General features: G+C 35.1%; 4 protein-coding genes across 4 annotated transcripts; 3 read left to right on the forward strand and 1 right to left on the reverse strand.

The window, feature by feature from the left end:
• The first annotated feature begins 90 nt into the window (after nucleotides 1–90).
• Nucleotides 91–3,507, forward strand: LOC104893923 (heat shock 70 kDa protein). Its single transcript, XM_010680096.3, has one exon. It carries the CDS (start codon nucleotides 1,282–1,284, stop codon nucleotides 3,247–3,249), a length of 1,968 nt encoding a protein of 655 aa, XP_010678398.2. The 5' UTR covers nucleotides 91–1,281; the 3' UTR covers nucleotides 3,250–3,507.
• A 3,560-nt stretch (nucleotides 3,508–7,067) lies between these two features.
• Nucleotides 7,068–13,185, forward strand: LOC104893863 (calcium-dependent protein kinase 11). The gene is made up of 7 exons (XM_010680007.4): nucleotides 7,068–7,973; nucleotides 9,153–9,296; nucleotides 9,405–9,557; nucleotides 9,663–9,778; nucleotides 10,423–10,590; nucleotides 10,684–10,908; nucleotides 12,794–13,185. The coding sequence occupies exons 1-7, from the start codon at nucleotides 7,391–7,393 to the stop codon at nucleotides 12,941–12,943; spliced, it is 1,539 nt and encodes a 512-aa protein (XP_010678309.1). The 5' UTR covers nucleotides 7,068–7,390; the 3' UTR covers nucleotides 12,944–13,185.
• Nucleotides 13,186–13,888: 703 nt separating this feature from the next.
• Nucleotides 13,889–17,185, forward strand: LOC104893793 (50S ribosomal protein L21, chloroplastic). The gene is made up of 5 exons (XM_010679947.4): nucleotides 13,889–14,380; nucleotides 14,753–14,833; nucleotides 16,396–16,497; nucleotides 16,614–16,688; nucleotides 16,784–17,185. The coding sequence occupies exons 1-5, from the start codon at nucleotides 13,994–13,996 to the stop codon at nucleotides 16,910–16,912; spliced, it is 774 nt and encodes a 257-aa protein (XP_010678249.2). The 5' UTR covers nucleotides 13,889–13,993; the 3' UTR covers nucleotides 16,913–17,185.
• A 640-nt stretch (nucleotides 17,186–17,825) lies between these two features.
• Nucleotides 17,826–21,995, reverse strand: LOC104893730 (hypothetical protein). The gene is made up of 4 exons (XM_010679880.4): nucleotides 21,359–21,995; nucleotides 19,720–19,990; nucleotides 19,438–19,608; nucleotides 17,826–18,476 (listed from the first exon to the last, which is right to left on the reverse strand). The coding sequence occupies exons 1-4, from the start codon at nucleotides 21,622–21,624 to the stop codon at nucleotides 18,345–18,347; spliced, it is 840 nt and encodes a 279-aa protein (XP_010678182.1). The 5' UTR covers nucleotides 21,625–21,995; the 3' UTR covers nucleotides 17,826–18,344.
• Nucleotides 21,996–22,746: the final 751 nt, after the last annotated feature.

Here is a 22,746-nt window from a genome sequence, read left to right on the forward strand (position 1 = left end):
TCGTGCCTCTCAATCTTTTCTTCTAGGGTAAAAAGTAAAATTTTGAAGGAAATTCGTCAAACCTTATAAATTTACTTTTTTTTTATTTATTAAAAACCTCTTAAAAAAAGTGAAAAATTACCACCTCATAAAATTTAACTAGTTATTTGGTCTGGGCTATGTCCCGGGTAAGGAAAAATTTCATTTATTAATAGTACTTTATGATAATAACACTAAATACAATTTAGTCTAGTGATTAAGAAGTATATGTACTTGAGATTTCGGGATTAAACCCTTATACTATGCAAATTCTTAATTTTTTTATTGTACATGAATTACATTACATGAACTAAAACTCCCTATGGAGAGCGCTATTGACACAATTTTTTGTATATGTACGCCTTTTAATATATTTGTATAGATAGATTTGCAAAGAGTTACATTATACACGAAAAATTTTGTTTCATGAAATAACTTACTTAGGTTCCTTATAGTAAGTGGGAATTAAGTGGAAATTCCCATGGAAAACAAAAATTTTCATGTTTAACCAAAAAAAAAATGTAATTCCTGAAAAATAAAATTTCATGAGTAATGCAAATATATGAGATATTATACTTCCCAACCTCAACCAAACGAGTAAGTATTACATTATAAGCCTTTCCTAATTTTATCCTTGTATTTTTTTAATTTTCATTCTCATATTTTTAAAAACATTAATCTTGGTCTTTTGCAAATAGTTTAAAAGTAGAGTAGGTCTTTAGTAAATAACGTCAGACCTGTTAACAATAATAACTAATTGAACAAAAAATTATAACTATTAACCTGAAAATCATAACTAATAACTATACAATCATAACTTTTATCCTAAACATAATAACTAATCGTGCAAAAAATATAACTAATTGCCCAAAAAATATAACTAATGACCGTCTGATGTTAAACTTAACGTTAGACGGTCTTTTATAAGAACTTGTGTTAAGAGTATTATCAAATGGGAGTAGTAAGAGATATTTTAGATGAATCTAGAAAGACAGTGTGCTAGAACAACCGAGAAAACTCCCGCCTTTTCCAACTTCTTGATTCTACTACGCCAAACTCTCGATCATTCACTCTTCTTCTCCTTATATCGCCATACTATTACATCTTTCTCCTATATAATCTCCATCTTCCCAACTCATCTCACATACAAAAATCAACCAAAACAAACACATACACATACACATACACATACACAAAAACAACACCCTTCTAAGTTTTAAACAAACAACTCTCTTCTCTCAAGTTCTGATCATCCTGATTACCATGACACCTCAAGGCAAAGCTATCGGAATCGATCTCGGAACAACCTACAGCTGCGTAGCTGTATGGCAAAACGACCGTGTCGAGATCATTCCCAATGATCAAGGCAACCGCACCACTCCCTCCTATGTTGCCTTCACTGAAACCGAACGTCTAATTGGTGATGCTGCCAAAAACCAAGTTGCTATGAACCCTCAAAACACTGTATTTGATGCTAAACGTCTTATTGGACGTCGTTTCTCCGATACTTCTGTTCAATCTGACATGAAACTCTGGCCTTTTAAGGTTGTTCCTGGACCAGGGGACAAACCTATGATCATTGTATCTTATAAAGGAGAAGATAAACAGTTTTCTCCTGAAGAGATTTCATCTATGATTTTAACTAAAATGAAGGAAGTTGCTGAAGCTTTCTTGGGACAAACTATTAAAAACGCTGTTGTTACTGTTCCGGCGTATTTTAATGATTCTCAACGCCAAGCTACTAAGGATGCTGGTGCTATTTCGGGGTTGAATGTAATGAGGATCATTAATGAGCCTACTGCTGCTGCAATTGCTTATGGATTAGATAAGAAATCGTCGAAATCATCGAGGGAGAAGAATGTACTTATATTCGACCTTGGTGGTGGGACATTTGATGTATCTATTCTTACTATTGAAGAAGGGATTTTCGAGGTGAAGGCCACTGCAGGTGACACTCATCTTGGTGGTGAAGATTTCGACAATCGATTAGTTAATCATTTTGTAGCTGAATTTAAGAGGAAGCATAAGAAAGATATCTCAGGCAATGCACGAGCATTACGAAGGTTGAGAACTTCGTGTGAGAGAGCAAAGAGGACACTCTCATCGACTACTCAAACCACCATTGAAATCGATTCGTTGTATGAGGGAATTGATTTCTTTGCCACTATCACAAGAGCAAGGTTTGAGGAGATGTGTATGGATTTGTTCAGGAAATGTATGGATCCTGTAGAGAAATGTCTAAGAGATGCAAAGATTGATAAGTCGAAAATCGATGATGTTGTTCTTGTAGGAGGATCAACAAGGATTCCGAAGGTTCAACAACTTTTGCAAGATTTCTTTAATGGAAAGGAGCTTTGTAAAAGCATTAACCCGGATGAAGCAGTCGCGTATGGAGCTGCTGTACAGGCTGCTATACTGTCAGGTGAAGGTGATCAGAAGGTTCAAGAATTGCTATTGCTTGATGTTACACCATTGTCTCTAGGAATTGAAACTGCTGGAGGTGTAATGACAGTTTTAATTCCGAGGAATACTACTATTCCAACGAAGAAAGAACAGATATTTTCGACTTATTCTGATAATCAAACGAGTGTAATGATCAAGGTGTATGAAGGAGAACGACCTATGACTAAGGATAACAACTTATTGGGTACATTTGAGCTTAAGGGGATTCCTCCAGCACCTAGGGGAGTCCCTCAGGTTGATGTTTGTTTCGATATCGATGCGAATGGGATATTGAATGTATCTGCTGAAGATAAGACTGCTGGAGTTAAGAACAAGATTACTATAACTAATGATAAAGGAAGGTTAAGTAAGGAAGAGATTGAGAGATTAGTGAAGGAAGCTGAGAAGTATAAGGCTGAAGATGATGTTGTGAAGAAAAAAGTGGATGCTAAGAATTCATTAGAGAATTATGCATATAATATGAGGAATACTTTAAAGGATGACAAGATTGGAGGTAAGTTGGAGGTTATGGATAAGCAGAAGATCGAAAAAGCAGTTGATGAGGTGATTGAATGGTTGGATAAAAATCAGTTGGCTGAAGTGGAGGAGTTTGAGGACAAACAGAAAGAATTGGAGGACTTGTGTAATCCTATAATTGCAAAAATGTATGGTGGTGGTGGTGGTGGTGGGATGAATAAGGGAGGGGATATGCCGGGTCGCGGTGGCGGTACAGGTGGTATGGGTGGAGGTAGTGGTGGCACTGGGCCTAAGATTGAGGAGGTTGATTGAAAGATGGTTGAACTTTTGGAAAATGGTCTAATATCTTCTCTGTTTTTTCACTCTGTTTTCTGATGCTTTTTTTTTTGGTGGGTGTAATAAGACTTTGTTAGTGTTTAATACTGAAATGAGCAAGTAAACTGTTGTAGTTATTGTAAATTTACTACTATTTCAATGAAGTAGAATTCTGTTAACATTTTGTTGATGCCAAAATTTCAATTGTTTTTATTTACTTTTGACATCAAAAGAGAACTTCAATTTTGATGATTAGAGATCATTATAACTTATGTTTCATGGTTCTTCTGTATAATTGGAAGTCTTTCTCAATTTTGTGATTGTATTTTATTCCTCCAAAGATTGGTAAAAGTTTAGGACTACAAGTCTACAACAAACATAATCCTCTGAACTTGAAAGAAGACCTAAAATTATTAGATGATCACTTCAAATAGCTGATTTTTAGAATTGGTTGATAATATTTGTTTACTTGTTTAATAAGTACTTCCGCATCTGAATAAATTTCTCACAAATTAGTATGTGAGTGTGTCACTTAATTATTTAGATACAGAGATTAGTATAATTTATCCTTTTTTCATTATTAAAAATGTTTGACCTTGTCTTTTGTTGACGAGGAAATTGTAACTTGTAATCATCTACCAAGCACATATGTAACCAAAGATGTCTTTGTTTCATGTAATATTTAGAAATTTTAAGAATACAACGTGAAAATTTCAAAAAAGTTGAATACAATATAAAATTTCGTAAAACAGGATCACCATGTAGAAAAAGTCAAAAAAATATCTTCATGATACTCTCGTCAAAAAAAATCTTCCTGGTACTATGTTATTCCAAGGGATGATTATAAAATTAGACTTCAGTTCTATTATAAATGTATTATCAACCTAGTTTGATTCAAAATGGATAAAGTGATTTTATTTTCATAATTCAAAACTATCTCTAATTAGATTTGAGCAATTGACTTATAATCTAAAAGGTAACGAACACAAGCTCGATCACTGGAAAAAAAACCAAGCACGGTATCTTGATGGTAATAATCAATATGATATTGTAAGTCGTAAAAAACTTATATGAACATGTTTCACACTAAAAAATAGCTTGTAACAAGATTTGACACTTGGCATCTTGCTATCATAAATGACATAATTATCATCTCAATCAACTTTTAATCATGATTTAAGTATCCCCATTATTATATTTATACCTTTTAAATGTTGAGTTTTCTATATATTTGAATAGGAATGGAAAAAAATACATATCAAGTTCGAAAAACAGTACCAATCTGAAGTAACACCCAAACCAAAATAGTAATTTAAATTATAGAAATTGATTTTGCTCTAAATTATAGAAATTGATTTTGCTCTACGATTATATTAATGTACATCAAGTCCACATAAAATTAACTCAAGTAACTAATAACGATGCTCAAGCCCCACATCAAATGTGGGCCACTTAGTATCTTACCTCATTTAAAACATAGGCCTATTGTCATCCCGTGATCCAAAAACACATAGATGTACCTTCCATTACAAAGCTTCATCCTTATCCCTAGGGCCTAGACAACTTGTTAGGTAGAGATATTTCAATCAACTTTTGGAACTTATTAAAATAAAACTTACACTTCAATGTAGTCTTTTTATGTAAAATTTGTCTTTATTTTACAACTATTATAAATTATTTCTTGTAATACTTCTTTCGTATTTTTAAATTGTACTCTTTTAAGACAAAATGTTTACGTGTCTCCTATTTATTTCTAAGAAGATTTAGTAAAAAGTTGCTCTAAATTGTTTGGTCTCAAAAGACAAAAGAGAAGAACTACCTGTCAAATAAGGAATAAAGCAAAAGTGAGTATAACTCAACAAATATAGATGTAAAATAAGTTAATACTATATCAATTCAACGAGTCCACAACAAGGGACGACCATCGTTTACCACTACTATTAGCAAATTTAGGTCATTAGTCTCATATGTTTTCACAACATTATAATTTAAATCTAATTTTATGATTAATTTATATTGTTAATAGAGATAAAAAAGAATTGGCAAAAAAAATTAGGAGTAATGCATGTAGCAATTTAATTTACCTTATTTCTATATCGATTTTAGTTGTAGAGCATTGACTATTTAACATCTTCTAAGAAATTTCTTAACTCTTGACTTGACATACTATCGTGTCTACAGATATTCATCCAAAGAAAGGGTTGGGAGGTTTTTTCTCGTCTATTAAAATTATACTGACAACGTTGATAATGACTTTTAGTCACATTAGAAATTGGCGCTTGATGATGAGCGAAAAGGTGAAAATGACGTAGAGAAATAAGCGATGCATTTTTCCTGAGAGATATTAAGTTTTAGTTTCGACTAACCTTCTTTAAATGTGTACTCTAGATAGATTAGTTCATCCAAATTCTTCTTATACGAGACCACCTCGAACAAAAGCATGAAAGTTCTTCAAAACCTCCCAATCAAAATGGCTTAACTTTAATGGCCCTTACATTATAATCTAGCCTTTGCAAGAGCTACCCTTCAAATATATTTGATCCGATTTAAGATTGAGGATCGGATATTAGGGGTGAGCAGAAATTCCGGGTACCCAAACCCAGACTCGGACCCGGTATGGACCCACCGTATTCGGACCCGGTATGGACCCAGTCCCGATCCAATTGGGTCCGGGTCTGGGTCCAAAAAAATTGGACCCGGTTGCATCCGGTTCCAATTCTGGATAGAATTTTTTCGGACCCAATACCTGATGGGTACCCAGTTTGACCGGTTCCAGCTCTGGGTACCCGGTTGGAGCGGGTCTATGTCCGGGTACCGGTACTTAGAATTGGTTTATTTCATATACTCATATAGAATTCTTAATAGGATAATAGTTGTTAAGTAAAAAGTTAGTACTTAGTATTTAATTTTTTAAAATTTTTTTATAGCTTAATTGGCCCATCTTAGTATGTTGTTAAACTTACAACTGGGTACCCAGTTCTGGACCTGGTACCCACCGAGTCCGGGTCCAAAAATTTAGGACCCGATTTGACCAATTCCAATTCCAAATTTTTAATACCCACTGGGTCCGAGTCTATGAAATTCTACTGGGTACCCGATTGTGCTCAACCCTATCGGATATCAGGAAAAATTTCGGGTCGAATATTTTCAAAGATGTTATCGGTTCGACCCGAAAACAAGCCGACATGATCTGAAAACCCGATGATCCGACTCGAGATCTCGGACATCCGATCCAAAAGTTCGGGTCAGATTCGGATCACACTTCCTCCGATTCGAAGTTTTCAAACATTCGAATCGGTTCCAATATCCGACATTGAACAACCCTACTTAATACCCGACTTTTTGTAGGGTCAAAGTCGGATTATGTATAATCCGGTCCAAGTCTGACCCATTGTCATCCCTAGTCGAGATAGAGAGTAGTACTCCATGAAGTATAGTATAGTATTATACAACGTTACTTAAGACAAGAGATTCGTAATCTCAGGCGTATGTTTGTTTGAACGAACAGACAAACGTATAAGAATATAATGTCGGATATATACCGTATTTTCCTCGTGATTTCACACCTACAAATTCAATTACAAATGCCTGCAGGCTGCAACTTGCCATCAGAATTCAGAAACACATACCGTGTGCGTAGCAGACCGAATATAACATAGTCAATCTCAAAAATGGACGTATAAATTTATAACTTAAGTATTATTATTCATATTATTCACCGTCAAAACTCAAGATGACATGGAATTTTAGTGGTCTCCAACCAATCACCCACGATGTTGCACAGTCATCATCTTACCATCAAAGATATACCACAGATTCTTTCCCAGAATTTTATTTAATCCATCAAACTTTTTTATTACCAAAAGAAAGACTTTTTAAAGAGAGAGATAGAGAAAAATGATCTTTTTTTCCCCACAATTATCGTCATCAAATTAGTAATATAATTGAAAATTAAGGAAGACCCATTTCTTTTTTCTTAGATCCCATAATAACCCAGATAAAGACTTGTTAATTTTCTTTGAATTTTCCCAGAAAAATTTGATCTTGTATTGTCACATCATTAGTCTTGTGAAAGAAGAAAAAAAACCCAGAAAAAAGATTTCATTTTTTTCCCTTGAGGAGAGAGAAAAAGAAAGAGATGTCGGAAAATAAGCAAGGGTCACCGGGAGCTCCGGTAAAAAAGCTGATAAGTTCTTCAGGGACAAAACCGACAGCATCGGTTTTACCCTATCAAACGCAGCGTTTAAGGGACCATTATTTGATCGGAAAAAAATTGGGTCAAGGTCAATTTGGTACAACATATTCATGTACAGAGAAAACAAGTGGAAATCTTTATGCTTGTAAATCAATACCCAAAAGAAAACTTTTGTGTAAAGAAGATTATGAAGATGTATGGAGAGAAATTCAGATAATGCATCATTTATCAGAACACCCAAATGTGGTTAGAATAAAAGGGACTTATGAAGATTCAGTTTTTGTGCATTTGGTTATGGAATTATGTGCAGGTGGTGAATTATTTGATAGAATTGTAGCAAAAGGACATTATAGTGAAAGACAAGCTGTTCAATTGATTAAAACAATTGTTGGGGTTGTACAAGCTTGTCATTCTCTTGGTGTTATGCATAGAGATCTTAAGCCTGAGAATTTTCTATTTGATACACCTTCTGAAGATGCTAAGCTTAAGACTACTGATTTTGGTCTTTCTGTCTTTTATAAGCCTGGTTAGTTTCTTGGGTTTTTTGTTTTTGTAAAATTTGTTTTGATATGTTTTTTTTTGTGGTTGGATCTTTATATTGGGTGTTTTTGAGATTAATGTGATTGGTATGTTTGATCTTGATGTTTTTGTGGATTTACTTTGTGAGTGGATATGTTTATGCTTTATGTTTTTGGTGAATGTGAGTTAGATTGTGATTGTGTCTTTGCATTGGTGCTTTTACTTTTGTTTGGTTGAAATGCATGTTGCCTAGGTACTCGTCAGTGTTGAAGTGTCCGTACCCATGTCGGAATGTTAAGAGTTAGACATGGGTACTTGAGATAGAATGAAGAGTCCGAGTAACATAGAAATCTAAATTTTGATGGAATTTTCACTTGTTAGCACAGGAAATGTGGCTTTTGAATTTGCATATCTTGAACCCATATACTATGCTGTAACCTTTTTATTGATGTAGGTGACTTATTGATAGCTATTATGTATTATGCATAATCTAACTGCATTCCTTGCTCCTGAGCTTTGTTGGTGATCAAGACAGTAATGTCTTTATGTTTATTGAGGATTTATCACGTATAGCGGTGTTTTCTACCCAGAGAGACTTTCAGTTTTTTGTTACTTGTGTGAGTTATTGTATACCTGAATATATGTGTTCTTTCTAGGGGTAGAGGAGAGGAAGTATAGGACACTAGTTTGCTAAGGCATTTTTGAGGAATATACCTCAAAATACCGGATCCATTATTAATCTTTATTTGCGCGTCAATAATTTTTCTAGAAGTCATTTATTTGAAATCCACATTGATTACATTATAACCAGATCCCACATGATAACTTTTTTGTTATCTATATTAGTGAAGAAGTATGGTAAAATTTGACGGACTTTGCTTACAAAAAACGCATCCAGCATTTTGGGATGGAGGGAGTAGCTCTTTTCAGACTTGGAGTTAGCAGCTAGGGAGCACGAGAAATACTAGTGAATTTTTTAAAGAAAATACCCCTTTATTTGCAATTGCAAAATAATGATGCGGTAAATTGCTGTGGAAGTTACCTGGTGAAAGACTGAGAGTCTAATGAGCTATATACACAAAATATTTGAAGATTAACTATTGCCAATGAAAACTTGTTTTACACCTTCCCGAAAATTCTTATGTAAATGAATTAATTTACATGTACTTGTTTTCTCTGTTTGTAGGACAATATTTCAGTGATGTAGTTGGGAGCCCTTACTATGTTGCACCTGAAGTGTTGTGCAAGCGCTATGGTCCTGAAATAGATGTTTGGAGTGCTGGTGTCATTCTCTACATTTTACTGAGTGGTGTTCCTCCATTTTGGGCTGGTAAATTCTTTTGTCAGAAGCTCTGCAGTTGGAGTTATATAAACTAAGATGTCAATCCTTTCTCTCTGTTAAGCTTGTAATAAATTTGTCCATTTACCTCCTATGCAGAAACCGAGTCAGGAATTTTCAGACAGATTCTCCACGGAAAGCTAGACTTTGAATCTGAACCATGGCCAAATATTTCAGATAGTGCAAAGGATTTGATCCGTAAAATGCTTCAAAGAGACCCAAAGACGCGCATAACAGCTTATGAAGCTCTTTGTAAGTCATAATTTATTAGAAGAAAAAAATATGATGCAAAAATGTCTACGTCATTGAGTACGGTTTGCCTAATTGTACGCTGAGTTCGGAATCTGTCTCCTGCAGGTCACCCATGGATTGTGGATGACACCATTGCACCTGATAAACCATTGGACTCTGCCGTTTTATCACGTTTGAAACATTTTTCAGCTATGAACAAAGTTAAAAAGATGGCTTTACGTGTATGTTTATATTACTTTCCTTTTGGAGTCTTTATGTGTGTTATCAGTTTGGTGCTTACCCTTGCTGTTAATCAGATCGTCACATATGTAGTGTATTTCAAAATTTACGATTCTAGGTTGAAAATGAGTGAACTTTAGTGAGGAGGAAAACATCTTCTGGCTGATTTGGTTTCCCATCTTTTGTTTGGGTTTTGAGAGTGGATTATAGTTTTCCAAAGGATGAAAAATAGTTCTTCCAATGTCGGAATACATTTTTTTTTAATGGAAGAAATGCCACATTTTCCTCCATGTTCCTTAACTTCCTCATTCGCTCTACCTAATCCATCCTCTGCCATGCATCTCCATTTTTCCATTTCTCTCTAACTATTCTGGCAAGGAACCAAACAAAAGAAAACTAAAATACGGTTACAGTTCAAACAAATTGACCCCTTGTTTTTGCTGGTATTGTTATGCTATGTATTCTCAGTTCTAATATCAAATTTCTGCTTTTGTGTTCAAATCTCTTGGCTTGTAAACAAAACTTTTGTCAAGAAAAAAATTTTACTCTGAAATCGTCGATCTTCACCAACATTGCAAAGATATTGTTCCTTTATTTTGCCTCTATTCTGTATATCACATCAGATTTATGCTTAAAACCCTTGCAGGTTATAGCTGAGAGCCTTTCAGAAGAAGAAATTGGTGGTTTAAGAGAGTTGTTCAAGATGATTGACACTGATAACAGCGGAACAATAACTTTTGAAGAATTAAAAGTTGGTCTTAAGAAAGTGGGATCTGAAATGATGGAGTCTGACATCAGATCTCTTATGGACGCTGTAAGTTATTTTTAAGGACATTCAAAATTTGAAGGCTTACGATCTCTTTTTAGTGTTCAGCTGAGGTCTTACCTTTATGATTACTTCTCATAGGCTGATATTGACAACAACGGAACCATTGATTATGGTGAATTCCTTGCTGCTACACTACACATGAATAAAATGGAGAGGGAAGAGAACTTGATAGCAGCTTTTAAATATTTTGACAAAGATGGTAGTGGTTATATAACAATTGATGAGCTTCAAGAGGCGTGTAAAGAATTTGGTCTAGGTGAAGGTCATCTTGATGAAACAATCAAGGAAATTGATCTGGATAATGTGAGTACTTCCATTCTCCTCTTTTGTTTCTTTTTTCTAAATTCTTCAAATGATCATTCCTATGTTTTTCCTTTTTCTTTGTTTGAGGATCGTTATCATTCCTTATACAAGATTTATGCATAGGTAGACAGCCACAAAAACAATTCGCAAGAATTTGTTTGATATATTAGGTAGTCTTGATGTATTGTAACTTTTTACTCAAGGTTTAGTAATATAGCCTATAAAGTCAAATTGTTACAGTACTCTATCTGTTACAAAATCATAGTTGGGGTCCTGGCGACCGTTGACTACTTTGACCATTAAAATCTATTATTGTCTCGTGGTAAAAAGTTTAAAATGACTATTTCATGAAGATGCTTCTTGAGATGAGTTTAGAAATGCTATTTTCAAATTATAACTCGTCATTTTATTTTTCAAGTTAGCATTTTAAGATAAAGCTACTGGTAGCAGTTTCTCCATGTCGTTTTAATGAAGGAAAGTTAGAATCTGAGCTCTGTATATGGCATAGCTCTCAACATACAACTGTTACATCTGGCTTCATTGTTTTATATTTCTCCTCCATAATATTGTTGAAACTTCTTTACTAGTCCCTAGCCTATTTTTAGCCGAGCTCTAATCATTGGTGCGTAAAAGTGGAGATACATAATTGGCATGTTGTCAGTGCAAATTGCAAAGCAAGTTAGCATGAGAATTGAGGGATCACTTGGCTTCTAGCTAGAGCTTAATTTCACCTCTTTTTTTTTTTTGGTCAAGGATAGCTTTTCACCAATTATATTGATAAAAATTGTGCTCTGCCCGAAGTCCCCAATTCACTGATGATATATATGATCTTGTGCATGTTCTTTGAATGAATACACAATAACTAAAGAGACCTTAAAAGAAAGGAAGGGAAAACCCGCAAATTAATCCTACACACTGCATAATAATGTTCATACTCCCGAAAGCACATACAATTCAAAGTAAAAGAATATGCACTTAAATTTTTATTCATAAAAAAACTTGCATTTCATAATAAAAGAAATACTATGAAAAATTATAGTAGTGTGATTGAACAAACATGAAGGTACAGTGAAAAGAACATAACATCATACACCTGGGGGTATAATCTAAGCATTGGGGAAAACCAAAGAAACAAAGATTGTAAGTTGCTGCCATTTGGTTAGATGGAAATTGCCTGGGTGAAAAAAAAGAGCGGGGAGACCTTTGGCCTGGGCTGGGGGAAGCTGATAAGGAATTGATTAATTCTTGTGGCTGCCATGATATCAAAGCAATATTAATTCATATTTTAAGTTGTTTATTCAACGTGGAATCATCTGTTGACAATGCTAGTGCATGGCAAGCTATAATTATCATCTATACATGATTCTTTTGAAGAGCTTGTTTTCCTGAGGAAATTGGTAAGCATTGACGATGATCAGTATAGATTTTGATGGAGTGACCATGTTGCTGTGGGTCTGGAAAGACTAGAACCATGCATCCTTGCTTAGCCTAATGTTTCTATTTTTCCATGTTTGCTTTAAGAATATGTTGTATCTGTTCATGCTGCATTTCTAGTTTTCCTCTATCTGAAACCCTTTGTTCGCAATCATGTTACCATGATACTAAAATGCACAAATTAATATATGTATCATTTAGGACGTGACACTCCAAGATACCTTCTGTATGATTATTAGACCAAGATAACAAGTTCTTACGTGTTTCTTATTTCGACTACAATTATAACAAGTCGAGCCACATCTTTATAATTTCTCTTTCGCAATTATAATATAGAACTTACTCTCCTCTAGTTATGCTCATAACTTTAATATGCAAAACTTATATAAAGAAGAGATCATTACTGGTCTGTAACCTTTGCTGAACAATAGTCACTGTTCGAATTTGACAGGATGGGCGCATTGACTTTGGAGAGTTTGCTGCGATGATGAAGAAAGGCGACTCAGGAGATGGTGGAAGAACCATGAGGGGAAATTTGAACTTCAACTTGGCTGAGGCATTGGGAGCAAAAGAGCCAGAGCCGGCTTCAGCGTCTAGCTGAACAAATTGTCTGCTGTATAGCTCTGAAGGAGAGTGACTAGCAATGTTGTTACTGATCTATAGAACCTTCATGTTGCTTTACATGGATTGGATTTTGGAATCCAATTTTTGAGATTTTGAATGTGGAAGAACTTCCAATTACTTTAGATAAATTATAGTGGAGTAGTGGAGAAAACTGCATTTAACTTGTAAAAGAATGATATATAAGCAAGTTAATTGAGCCAACTGTATACTTTCATGTAATTAGATGCGTTAGTAAGTTTTGCTGGTTTAATCAAAGTAATAATTAACATTGAAATTTGACAAGTTATTATATCATTACACAACAGGTACACTTGCAAGACTACCAAACCTAAGGTTGATGCCTGATGGTGGGAAATTGGCAATATATTTTATGGAGGGAGACCTCTTATGCACCTTAATAGAAATCTTAAGAGGTCAAAAATACTTCTTCATTAATCTACTATGGCCTCCAAGGGTTGATTTTAGTATTGTGAACTATAAGTTGATATTGGACCTAAATATGGCCTCGACAAGACTCGAAAAACCCTGACAGGACGAAACCCATGGCCCATGAGCCCACTATACCGAGCCATGCTTAGGAATGAAAATCATGATTTTGCTGATGCCTTTTTCAGGTTAATTTTATGCCTCATGTTGTGTCATGCTTTTCCATCAAAATATACTAGTAAGACAGCTTGTACAATGTCGTGTCTGCCTTATGCCCATACTTTTTCCATACTCGGACATATCGTGCATCCGACGAACCTAACCCCAACCTCAAGGCCAATTTTAAACCTAAAATTCTCCTCATTAGAGATCACAAATGATTACCATACTATGAAGATTATGAACTATCTGAACACTTTGGCCTTCATCTCATTTTAGTGAACAACAAACAAAAACAACACAAAACCCCCCAAAAGGCTACTCTGGTCATTTCATCTAAAGAGGATAGATAGGATAACCCCTTCATCTTCAACATCATCATCAAGAGAGCAACTAAGAAAGAAAGAACAGCTCTTTCTCTCTCTCTCTCTTACCCACAAAAATGGCGTTTGCAACAATGGCATTCTCTTGTTCTTCACTTTCTGCAACAACAACAACACTTAAAACTCAAAACCCACAAAATTCAAAGTTTCCAATTTCACCCTCCACTCTCTCTCCTCCTCAAAGACTCTCTCTTTTCCCAGTTTCAGCCTTCAACACTCGCAAAATCCGCAGACTTATTGAAAAATTGCCAGAAGATTTCGATGAATCAGAAATACCCGCATCATTCAAAAGAGCACCCTTCACAAAACCCCAAATTGATGATGTTTGGCCTGAAAATATTGAAATTCCTAAAGAGGGTTCACCAGAATTTGAAGCTATTATTGACGAACTTCTTCCCAAAAGACCCCCAGCTCCTCCTCGTGAAGAGATTTTTGCTGTTGTTATGGTGGGTAATTTTTTTCATTTATGAGGTTAAGATTGTTTTTTTGAATGATTTTAGTGAGAAATTAACATGTTTTAGATTGTATTTGGGTAGTGTTATTGTAATTGTGTTAATTTTGTGGTTTCTTTTTTGGTATGATTGTGTTTGGTGGTTGATTTTTAAGCTTTAGACAAGATTACTGTTCTGCATTGTTTGAGCTAGAGTAAAAGATTGAGTAATTGATGTATGTTGTGGACATTTTTATGACTTTTTTGAAATTAGAGTGACTTTACAGATTACTGGTATTTTTGTTTTTGATTACTTGTATGATGTTTATGGTTTGTGTTTGTGGTTATGTTTTTTAATTCGAGTTTTCGGTGTTGTGTTGTTTATCAGGTTGGTTCTAGGCAGTACATTGTCATCCCTGGACGATGGATTTACACCCAGAGACTCAAAGGTGCTAATGTTAATGATAAGGTAAGGTTTTGGCTTGAGTGTGTAATGTGTGTTATATAAGACTTATATTTCCAACTTGCTTACTACTACTATTTACCAAATTAAATTAAATGTTTAGTTTATGACATTGAATTTGCTGGTGGTTCGAACTGGTATGCTCGTAGTTTTCTAGACTGAGTCACTGAGTGTGTAGAATTTTGTGGCTCAAATTTAAGATTAGGAAAATAGAAGGAATTAATGACTGTAATCTGCTCTAGCTTTACATTAGATGTGATTGTTTAGGTGTTAAATTAATGGGACACGTAGCAAGATTTGGTAAGCTTCTTGGGTTTGAAGAAAATTTGACGGGTATAGTGTGTGAGGATGACTTGTAAGATCCGTAAAAGTAGTTCCTTAACAAGAACTTGTAGTAAAGCATTATACTGTGTTTAGTGGTGCAGTTGTACTGGTGTTATTCACTAAACTCCCATGAATCACAATTTGGGAAAGGCAAGTTGTACATGTTAAGGATATACTATTGGGCCAATTCAACAAAGCTTGGTAGCACATTGCGTACATGTCCCATTAATATTGTAGGTTTGTGTTTGATGGGAATACTAGGCTGTCTATTATTGTGTTTCTGAACTAGAGAGATGATTTGGGTGTGTCTTCTTCTATCTCTGATGTCAATAAGATGAAGTTGGCGGGAGGGGGGGAGGTCGTAGGGGGGCTTTCTTTTTGGCGTTTGATCTTGTGTTATGACGTTATTCGTGAGAGAAATTGTGCTGCAATTGCTTAAGTATTTCTTGCTAAATGTGTAACCGGGCTAGTAAATAGTGTTCTGCAAATTTTTCTACGCGCTAGCTACCTGTCCAGGTTGGCTAGTTCTTCCTTCAAGGCTGATATAAGTTGAAGCTGGTCTAAGCTCCTAACATTTAGATACATAAATACAAAGAAGTTCTGGTCCTTTGACAAGGAAGTAGGGGCACTTCAGTCCTTTTTCCTACGGTTATGCACATAATCCTAGCTGAGAAGACTTGCTCTCAAAATTGTAATGTCATAGATACTTCATCCAGCTCAGCTTCACACCCGCCCCCCACTCCGCTCCCCCCCACTCCCTCCCCCCCCACCCCCCCCCCCCCCCCCCACCCCCACCCAATAATAATAAATATGAAAAATAAACTTGAGAAAGGCATTACTTTAGGCTTTTTCTTAGTACATGATTTTGAAATTTATGGTATGGATGTAAGAGCTATAATGTAGTGCGTTGGCAAACATGAAAGTCGATATGGTCCAATTAAATGAAGCGGAGGAAATAGCTTATATCATATAGTTCTTGTGTTATGTTGGTTCCTCAATCAGTTAATCCTACGACATGACTCCAAGCTCGGTTGAATTCTTATTCTGTTGCTTGGCTTTGTAACTATTAGTCACTATGAGAATCTGCCTTGCCATATGACTCACTGTGGTCTTAGAATATCAGTTCGGATCATTTCCCTAGGCTGCTCACTTCAACTGTCAACCTCTACTTCTGTTTCTTGTTCATACTATATGTTTGTTTACTAAAATGGTTTCTTAAAGCTCAAATATTTACTACATTGCAGATCGTTCTGAACAAGGTATTGTTAGTTGGAACTAAAACCAGTACCTACATAGGAACCCCCGTGGTCACAAATGCCACGGTGCATGCTGTTGTGGAAGAACAGGTAAGTGATATATCCGCCTTTATCTGCTTCAATGTTTTCCAAAGCCCCTCTTTTGCTTCTCTCTGACCCTCTAAAACACGGAGTTATGATGTTTAGACATGCTGTTTTTCTTGCAGTTGCTGGATGACAAAGTAATCGTCTTCAAATATAAGAAGAAGAAGAACTATAGAAGAAATATCGGTCATAGACAGGTACTTAGATCATTCCATTGGACTAAAAAGATCATTAACAATATTATAGGTATTTTCTTAATTTTCTTATGAAAACAATTTGCTTCTATATGCAGCCCATTACTCGAATTAAGATAACGGAGATCACTGGTTATCAAGATTACCCAGCTTCTACTCTAGAAGCAGCAGAAGCTACTCTAGCCGCAGCAGCTTCTGCACTAGAGCCAGCAACAGTTTCAAGCTAAAGAGCAAATCGGCAACATTATTTTCTTTTTTACAGTCTTCGCCAGCAGAGTTTTTGATTTATAAAGCAGCGTTATCTTTTTGCCAAAATTAGGCTGTTTGTATGATTTAATCTGATAGGATCCATGTTGGGAAGAAGTTCCTTTGACCAGAGTTTGCTGTATATTTCTCCTAAGTACAAATTCCAAAGCAATTATGTAAATTTATGCATTTCAAAAGAGACAGCTTTATGGTCATGAACAAATCTTAGCTTTAGGGCTACCTTCATTGCTTGATATCTAGTTTCCAGTTTCTGCATGTGGTACTTTAAACCACAACTTTGTTTTCATCTAAGTTTTCTGGTATTAGGGTACCGAAATGAAAGGAAATTTGATGGAAACTAATCTCAAGTATTACCTGTGTGTGCAGTAAAATCCCAATCCAAGAAATTGTGTCTATTTTTCAAAAAAAAAAAAAAAAAACTTTCTCCGTTTCATGTTACTCGTTTTACTTTTTAATTCACGGACTTACTATACAATTTTTGAAGAAGAAAGAGGTAGGGAGTAAAAAGAAAAGGAATTCATGTGAGAGGAGAGAGATAGAGAGAGTTTATTGTCCTAAAAGAAACTTCTCACAATGATGGAAAGTGTAACGAGTATTATGAAACAGAGGAAGTACAATTGTTCACTTGACTATGTAATCTCACTGTTAATTTTAGGGAGAAAGAAATGTTAATCTCACACTTACGAAGTTCTGGTGATTCCCTAAAACCATTCTTTTTGCACTCCAACTGTTTGATCTCTAGATTAGCAATTAACCACAGTACATCTCTTTGAATATTACTATAACAAACATTTGGTGCAATTTGTTGCTCATTCGACACTATCAGAATGCGAGTGAGACAGATTTATATTGATTGTGCATCACCTTCAAAAGTACAAGTCACACACCTACGAGTTTGTAATAGATTATTCTACCAACTGTTTAGCAAGAATTGGATTCTGCAGATACCAGCTAACAATATTCACAAGTGAACATGGGTGGAGAAAGTACATCGAAACAATCTAATTTTTCAGAAATATTGCTATAAGTAATGCGAATACTACGAACATTAATTCATACAATTGCTATTTGTTACACCCATTATCTGATGTACATAGGAGAGCGGGAAGATCGGCATCGCAAATTTGCCACCCACCGTGCTCTTCTATAAGTAATCCGCTGATTAAGACTACTAATTAAGACCTGCAGTAGCTCTTACTATAAGGTAGTGAGAAAAACTGTTGAATATATGATTTTACCACCCACTTTATGGTATACATACAAATATCAGAGACCAACTTCAATTCGAGTGATCCAAAGTCTTGCCAGCCATAAAATCATCCAAACAAGAATATAACTTTGTCATCATTATCTTCAGTTAGAACCATAAGGGTAACGGAAACATGTCTTATCTCATTCATAGGTTCGCTTCCTCTTCAAAACAGCGGGAAATATAATGACAGAACCAATGAGGAAAAGCACGGCAAGTGTTTTAAAATCATAGAGATCTTTCACTGACTTCAGCTCTCCGAGGGCAAGTCCAGCCTGAATTTTAGCACAAATTAGATGCATATAAATAATCAGAGTGAGAACTCCAAGATGACTTGCAAACATTGAAATATTAGAGATACCTAAACAGTAAGGTAAGCCATTTACACTCAACTATTCATCAGGAATGCTGTTTGATAGAGGCATAGAGCTAATCTAGACCATATTAGCCTCAGAATCTGTTACTACAGTTAGAAAGACAAGCTTGGTTTTGGAGTTCAAAAATACTAATGTCTACTTCAAGCCTTCAAAAGTCATCCCCTTTCCATCTCTAAAAAGTTGAGATATCAGATGATCGTGTGCTTAAACTTAAACCCACCCACAACTGATTATACTTGAACAAAAACCCCAGTGCACCAGGATTTTCCCGTTCATGAAATGATCCAAAAAATAAATTACATGCAGAAACCACAAGAACAGCCTTACAATATGAATTTTCCTGTTGACAATGTCTAGGAAGGCCCAAAAGTATGCAGCCTTAACCACATAGAGAGGCAAAAACCATATAAGGAATGGATCTATTAGAATATTAAACATAAAAGAAAACAGAAAAATATCCTCGGTAAATTTTACTTTTCAGTAGTTATATTATTATATGGCCAAACAAGAGTAAAAGTTTGCTTGCCTCAGAACTGGAAGCAAAGAATAAATAAGATCCCAAAAGGAAAATCTAATGATAATGATATTTCCTAAAAATGCCAATAAATAATTAAAAGGTCTCAAAAACCAAAACCTATACCCCATGTTCGAATATTAAAACAGGGACATATGGCAGTACTCATCTTGTCATCCAACAATCTAAAACCCAATAAACAAATTGACATAATGCATCCATGATCCAACATAATATATGCATGGTTCATCTGGGAACCACCATTGTCCATGTCATTAGTCAGAGAGGACATAGGTATAATATATCAGCACAAGATAACTTCTAAAGTGAACAGGAACAACTTACCCTCACAGTGATAAACGAGGACGGAATAAGACCAACAACTGTAGCAAGAAAGAAGACATGAAATGGTATATCCACTATAGGAGACGCCAAGTTGATAAAAAGATTTGGCAGAGTTGGGGTAACCCTCAAGAAAAGCATGTAATTCATTAGCTTCTCTCTACGCTTTGCAATCTGCATGAAAATCAGACAAGTGTCATAACTAGGGAAGACAAGACCATCAGAGCAAGCACAAATTTGAGTCACTAGGCGGTGGTTGAACTTTAACAATTTAGAATAAAGTACCTCGCCTTGGAAAAATCTCAACTTCTCAGGCCACAACCAGTTAACTATGGGCCTGCCAATCAATTTAGACAGAAAATAGCAGCACGATGCTCCAGAAGTCGCATTAAACACAACCAAGACAAGGCCTCTAGTAACACCAAAAAGAGCCCCAGCCAGCAAGGACATAAAAATTGTCCCCGGAATCATGAAGGTCTGCATGAAGATATATACTGAGCAGTAGCCAAGAATGAACTGCGCGGGATAGTCATTTGCGTACAATGCAAGATTGTCTCTGAAACAAATCAAAGAGATATGTTAAAAAAACATCAGATACAGAAAAGATATCACGTATTATATTTACGCAACAAAACAGTAAATGTACTGTATCTCATAAACCGTAATTTGGTTTGGTGCAAATTCTTTCTTCCAATGCAAAAGAAGCAACGCAGAAAAGCTGAAACAACTTAAAGTTCAAAGCACGATAGATCTTGGAAAAGTAAAAGAGGTACAAAGGGTATGTTCCTTGAACTTCAGATCAGAGAAAATCAACCTAAGTCGAATCAAACTGATCTCTGCACAATTCCCGGGGGGGGGGGGGGGGGGGGGGGGGGGGAGGGGAGGGGGTTGTTATGGTTCAAATGACTACTATTTTGATACTACACCGTCCCTGATTACATAGGATTATATGGCACAGTTCACTCTACCTTTAAAAAACATATTCAACAAGAAAAGTTTTAATCAGTAAATAATTTTTGATAATCAATTTAAATCAGTAAAAATAATTTCAGAGCAACAAAAATAAAATGAAGTTAGTATAGCCTAAATAAAATGAAGTTAGTACAGCCTAACTTAGAATGTACCGGTTAGATCACCATACATGGAAATTACATATCTAGGAATATTCTTGACCACCAACATAACCATACCAATACCATTACACCAACTGACAACAGATCCCACCTATAGTAGGTTAGGATACTGATACCAATCAAATGACCTATTAATTCACTATACTAAATAGTAGAAGGACCATTAAATGAAGCAATATTAAGTTTCTTTAAGTAGTTGGTGGAATTTTTGTTAACTTCCACCCGGAGGAAACCACAAAGCATAAATACTTTCTACTACCCATACAAAACACAAATACATTTAGAAGCACCCAACTCTTGTAGGTTACTATGCAACTAATGCCGGTTCGAGTTGCTCATAGATAAAATCAACATATCAAACTTTGTACTCCACCACTCCCTCCGATCCACATTACTTGTCCTATTCACTAACTCTTTCCTATTCCATACAATAAGTCACTTCCAATATCAATGAACTATTACTTGTCGTATTAAACTACGACTCGTAAGATTTCATATAGCCAGCAACCAGCCAACCAACAACTATAAACTATATATAATGTGCATAACTTAATGATCAAGATAGTACTAATTTCAATCATAGTCCTCTCTCTCGCGAAACGTGTCAACCAAAATCTCAAAACTTGCAAAAATCATTCCATTAACAAATAAACAAATTGCTCATAGTACAAGTTTGTATTTCCACAAAGCAACACATCCATATATAGCAAAAAACTAGAAAAGCCATTTCCAATTAAATCAAAGTAACATCAATTATAGAAAAACATAACATTAAAAGAGAGAGAAAATACTTGAGCAATCGAAGATCGGAGATAGTGCGAGGCAATTTAATCTTGCCATACTCAGCAGCAGGCATTTTCAAGAAAATGAAGAACAAACCAATGGCGAAAACGAAGAACACCGCCATAGCAACAGCAAGCTCCCATCTCGTCAATGGAAACTTTCCTTCTAATCTAGGTTTCTTACTCGACGGAGAATCCTCAACTTTCGCGCTTTCTTCATCTCGAAATCTCGCTTCATCTCCTCCACCTCCAATCAAAATCCTCGGCGCCACCATTGTTTTGTTCTTCAATTAACTCCAAATTACCTTCATTCAATCATTCCAGAATCGAATTGAAGAAAACTCGATTCCGCAATTTAAACCTAAGCTTTAATAATTGAATGCATTAATCGATTCAATCGAAAATTAAGGACCAAGCCCTAATTTTTGGGGATTAAATCGAACACAATACTATATAATGCCCTAATTCGATAAGCTCGATTTCTCTTTCTCTCTCTGTATCGCTGGATTTTTGGTATCCAGATCTTTTGATTATGAGAGTTTGAGAGAGAAAGAGAAAATCCCAGAGTTTTTGGGAATTTTGAATTCTGGAAAATGGAACAATGTTTTAAATGTTTATTGGAGGAGAAACTAGAGAAGGTCATATTTTGTTTGCTTGCCTGAAATAGACGCGTGGGAGACTGTAAATAAATTTCTCTTTAGTGGTTCTACAGTTGTAGTGGTATCAACTAGTCTTCTGTGAACGCGATGCGTGTGTCGATTATTTGGTTCTATTCTTAATAAATTTCAACTAAATATAATTATAGAAGTATGGTTTATAATTATTTATACAAACTACTATCATATATAACATTTTTAGAAATTGAGATAAACATTTAGATATAAAGTTTTATAGTTAAATTAAATTTGTATTTTTTTTTATTGAGTAACCATTTTTCTCATTATGTTAAGTTACTTTGTTAATACTTATTTAATTTATTATTGAAAAATTTGACCAATCTTTAAATTAGAAAATGATATAATAGTATAAAATCTGAATATCCAATTATAAATATATTTAGATAAGGATATAAAAGACATTTCATTGGGGACATCATGGCTCCCCTCTTAGCTTATAGTATAACTAGCCTTCATATGCACGCGATGCGTGCGTTAATTTCAAAATTTGTTATTCTATTAGATACTCCATTCGTACTTTATTTATGATTAAACTTAAATGTGAAAAATTCAACAGTTAGATGAATTTAGATATATTAATTCGCTAATGTAAAAAAATAAAAAGGTTGTGAGTGATTGTTAACATTAATTTTTTGTGAATGAACATTGAACAAAAAGAACAAAAATAATGAGTTGGTTTAACTAAATTAAATAGTATCAAAGGTAGTGAATGTTCAGACT

Source organism: Beta vulgaris, chromosome 1 (assembly GCF_026745355.1).
Source record: "Beta vulgaris subsp. vulgaris cultivar EL10 chromosome 1, EL10.2, whole genome shotgun sequence".
Classification (NCBI taxonomy): Eukaryota; Viridiplantae; Streptophyta; class Magnoliopsida; order Caryophyllales; family Amaranthaceae; genus Beta; species Beta vulgaris.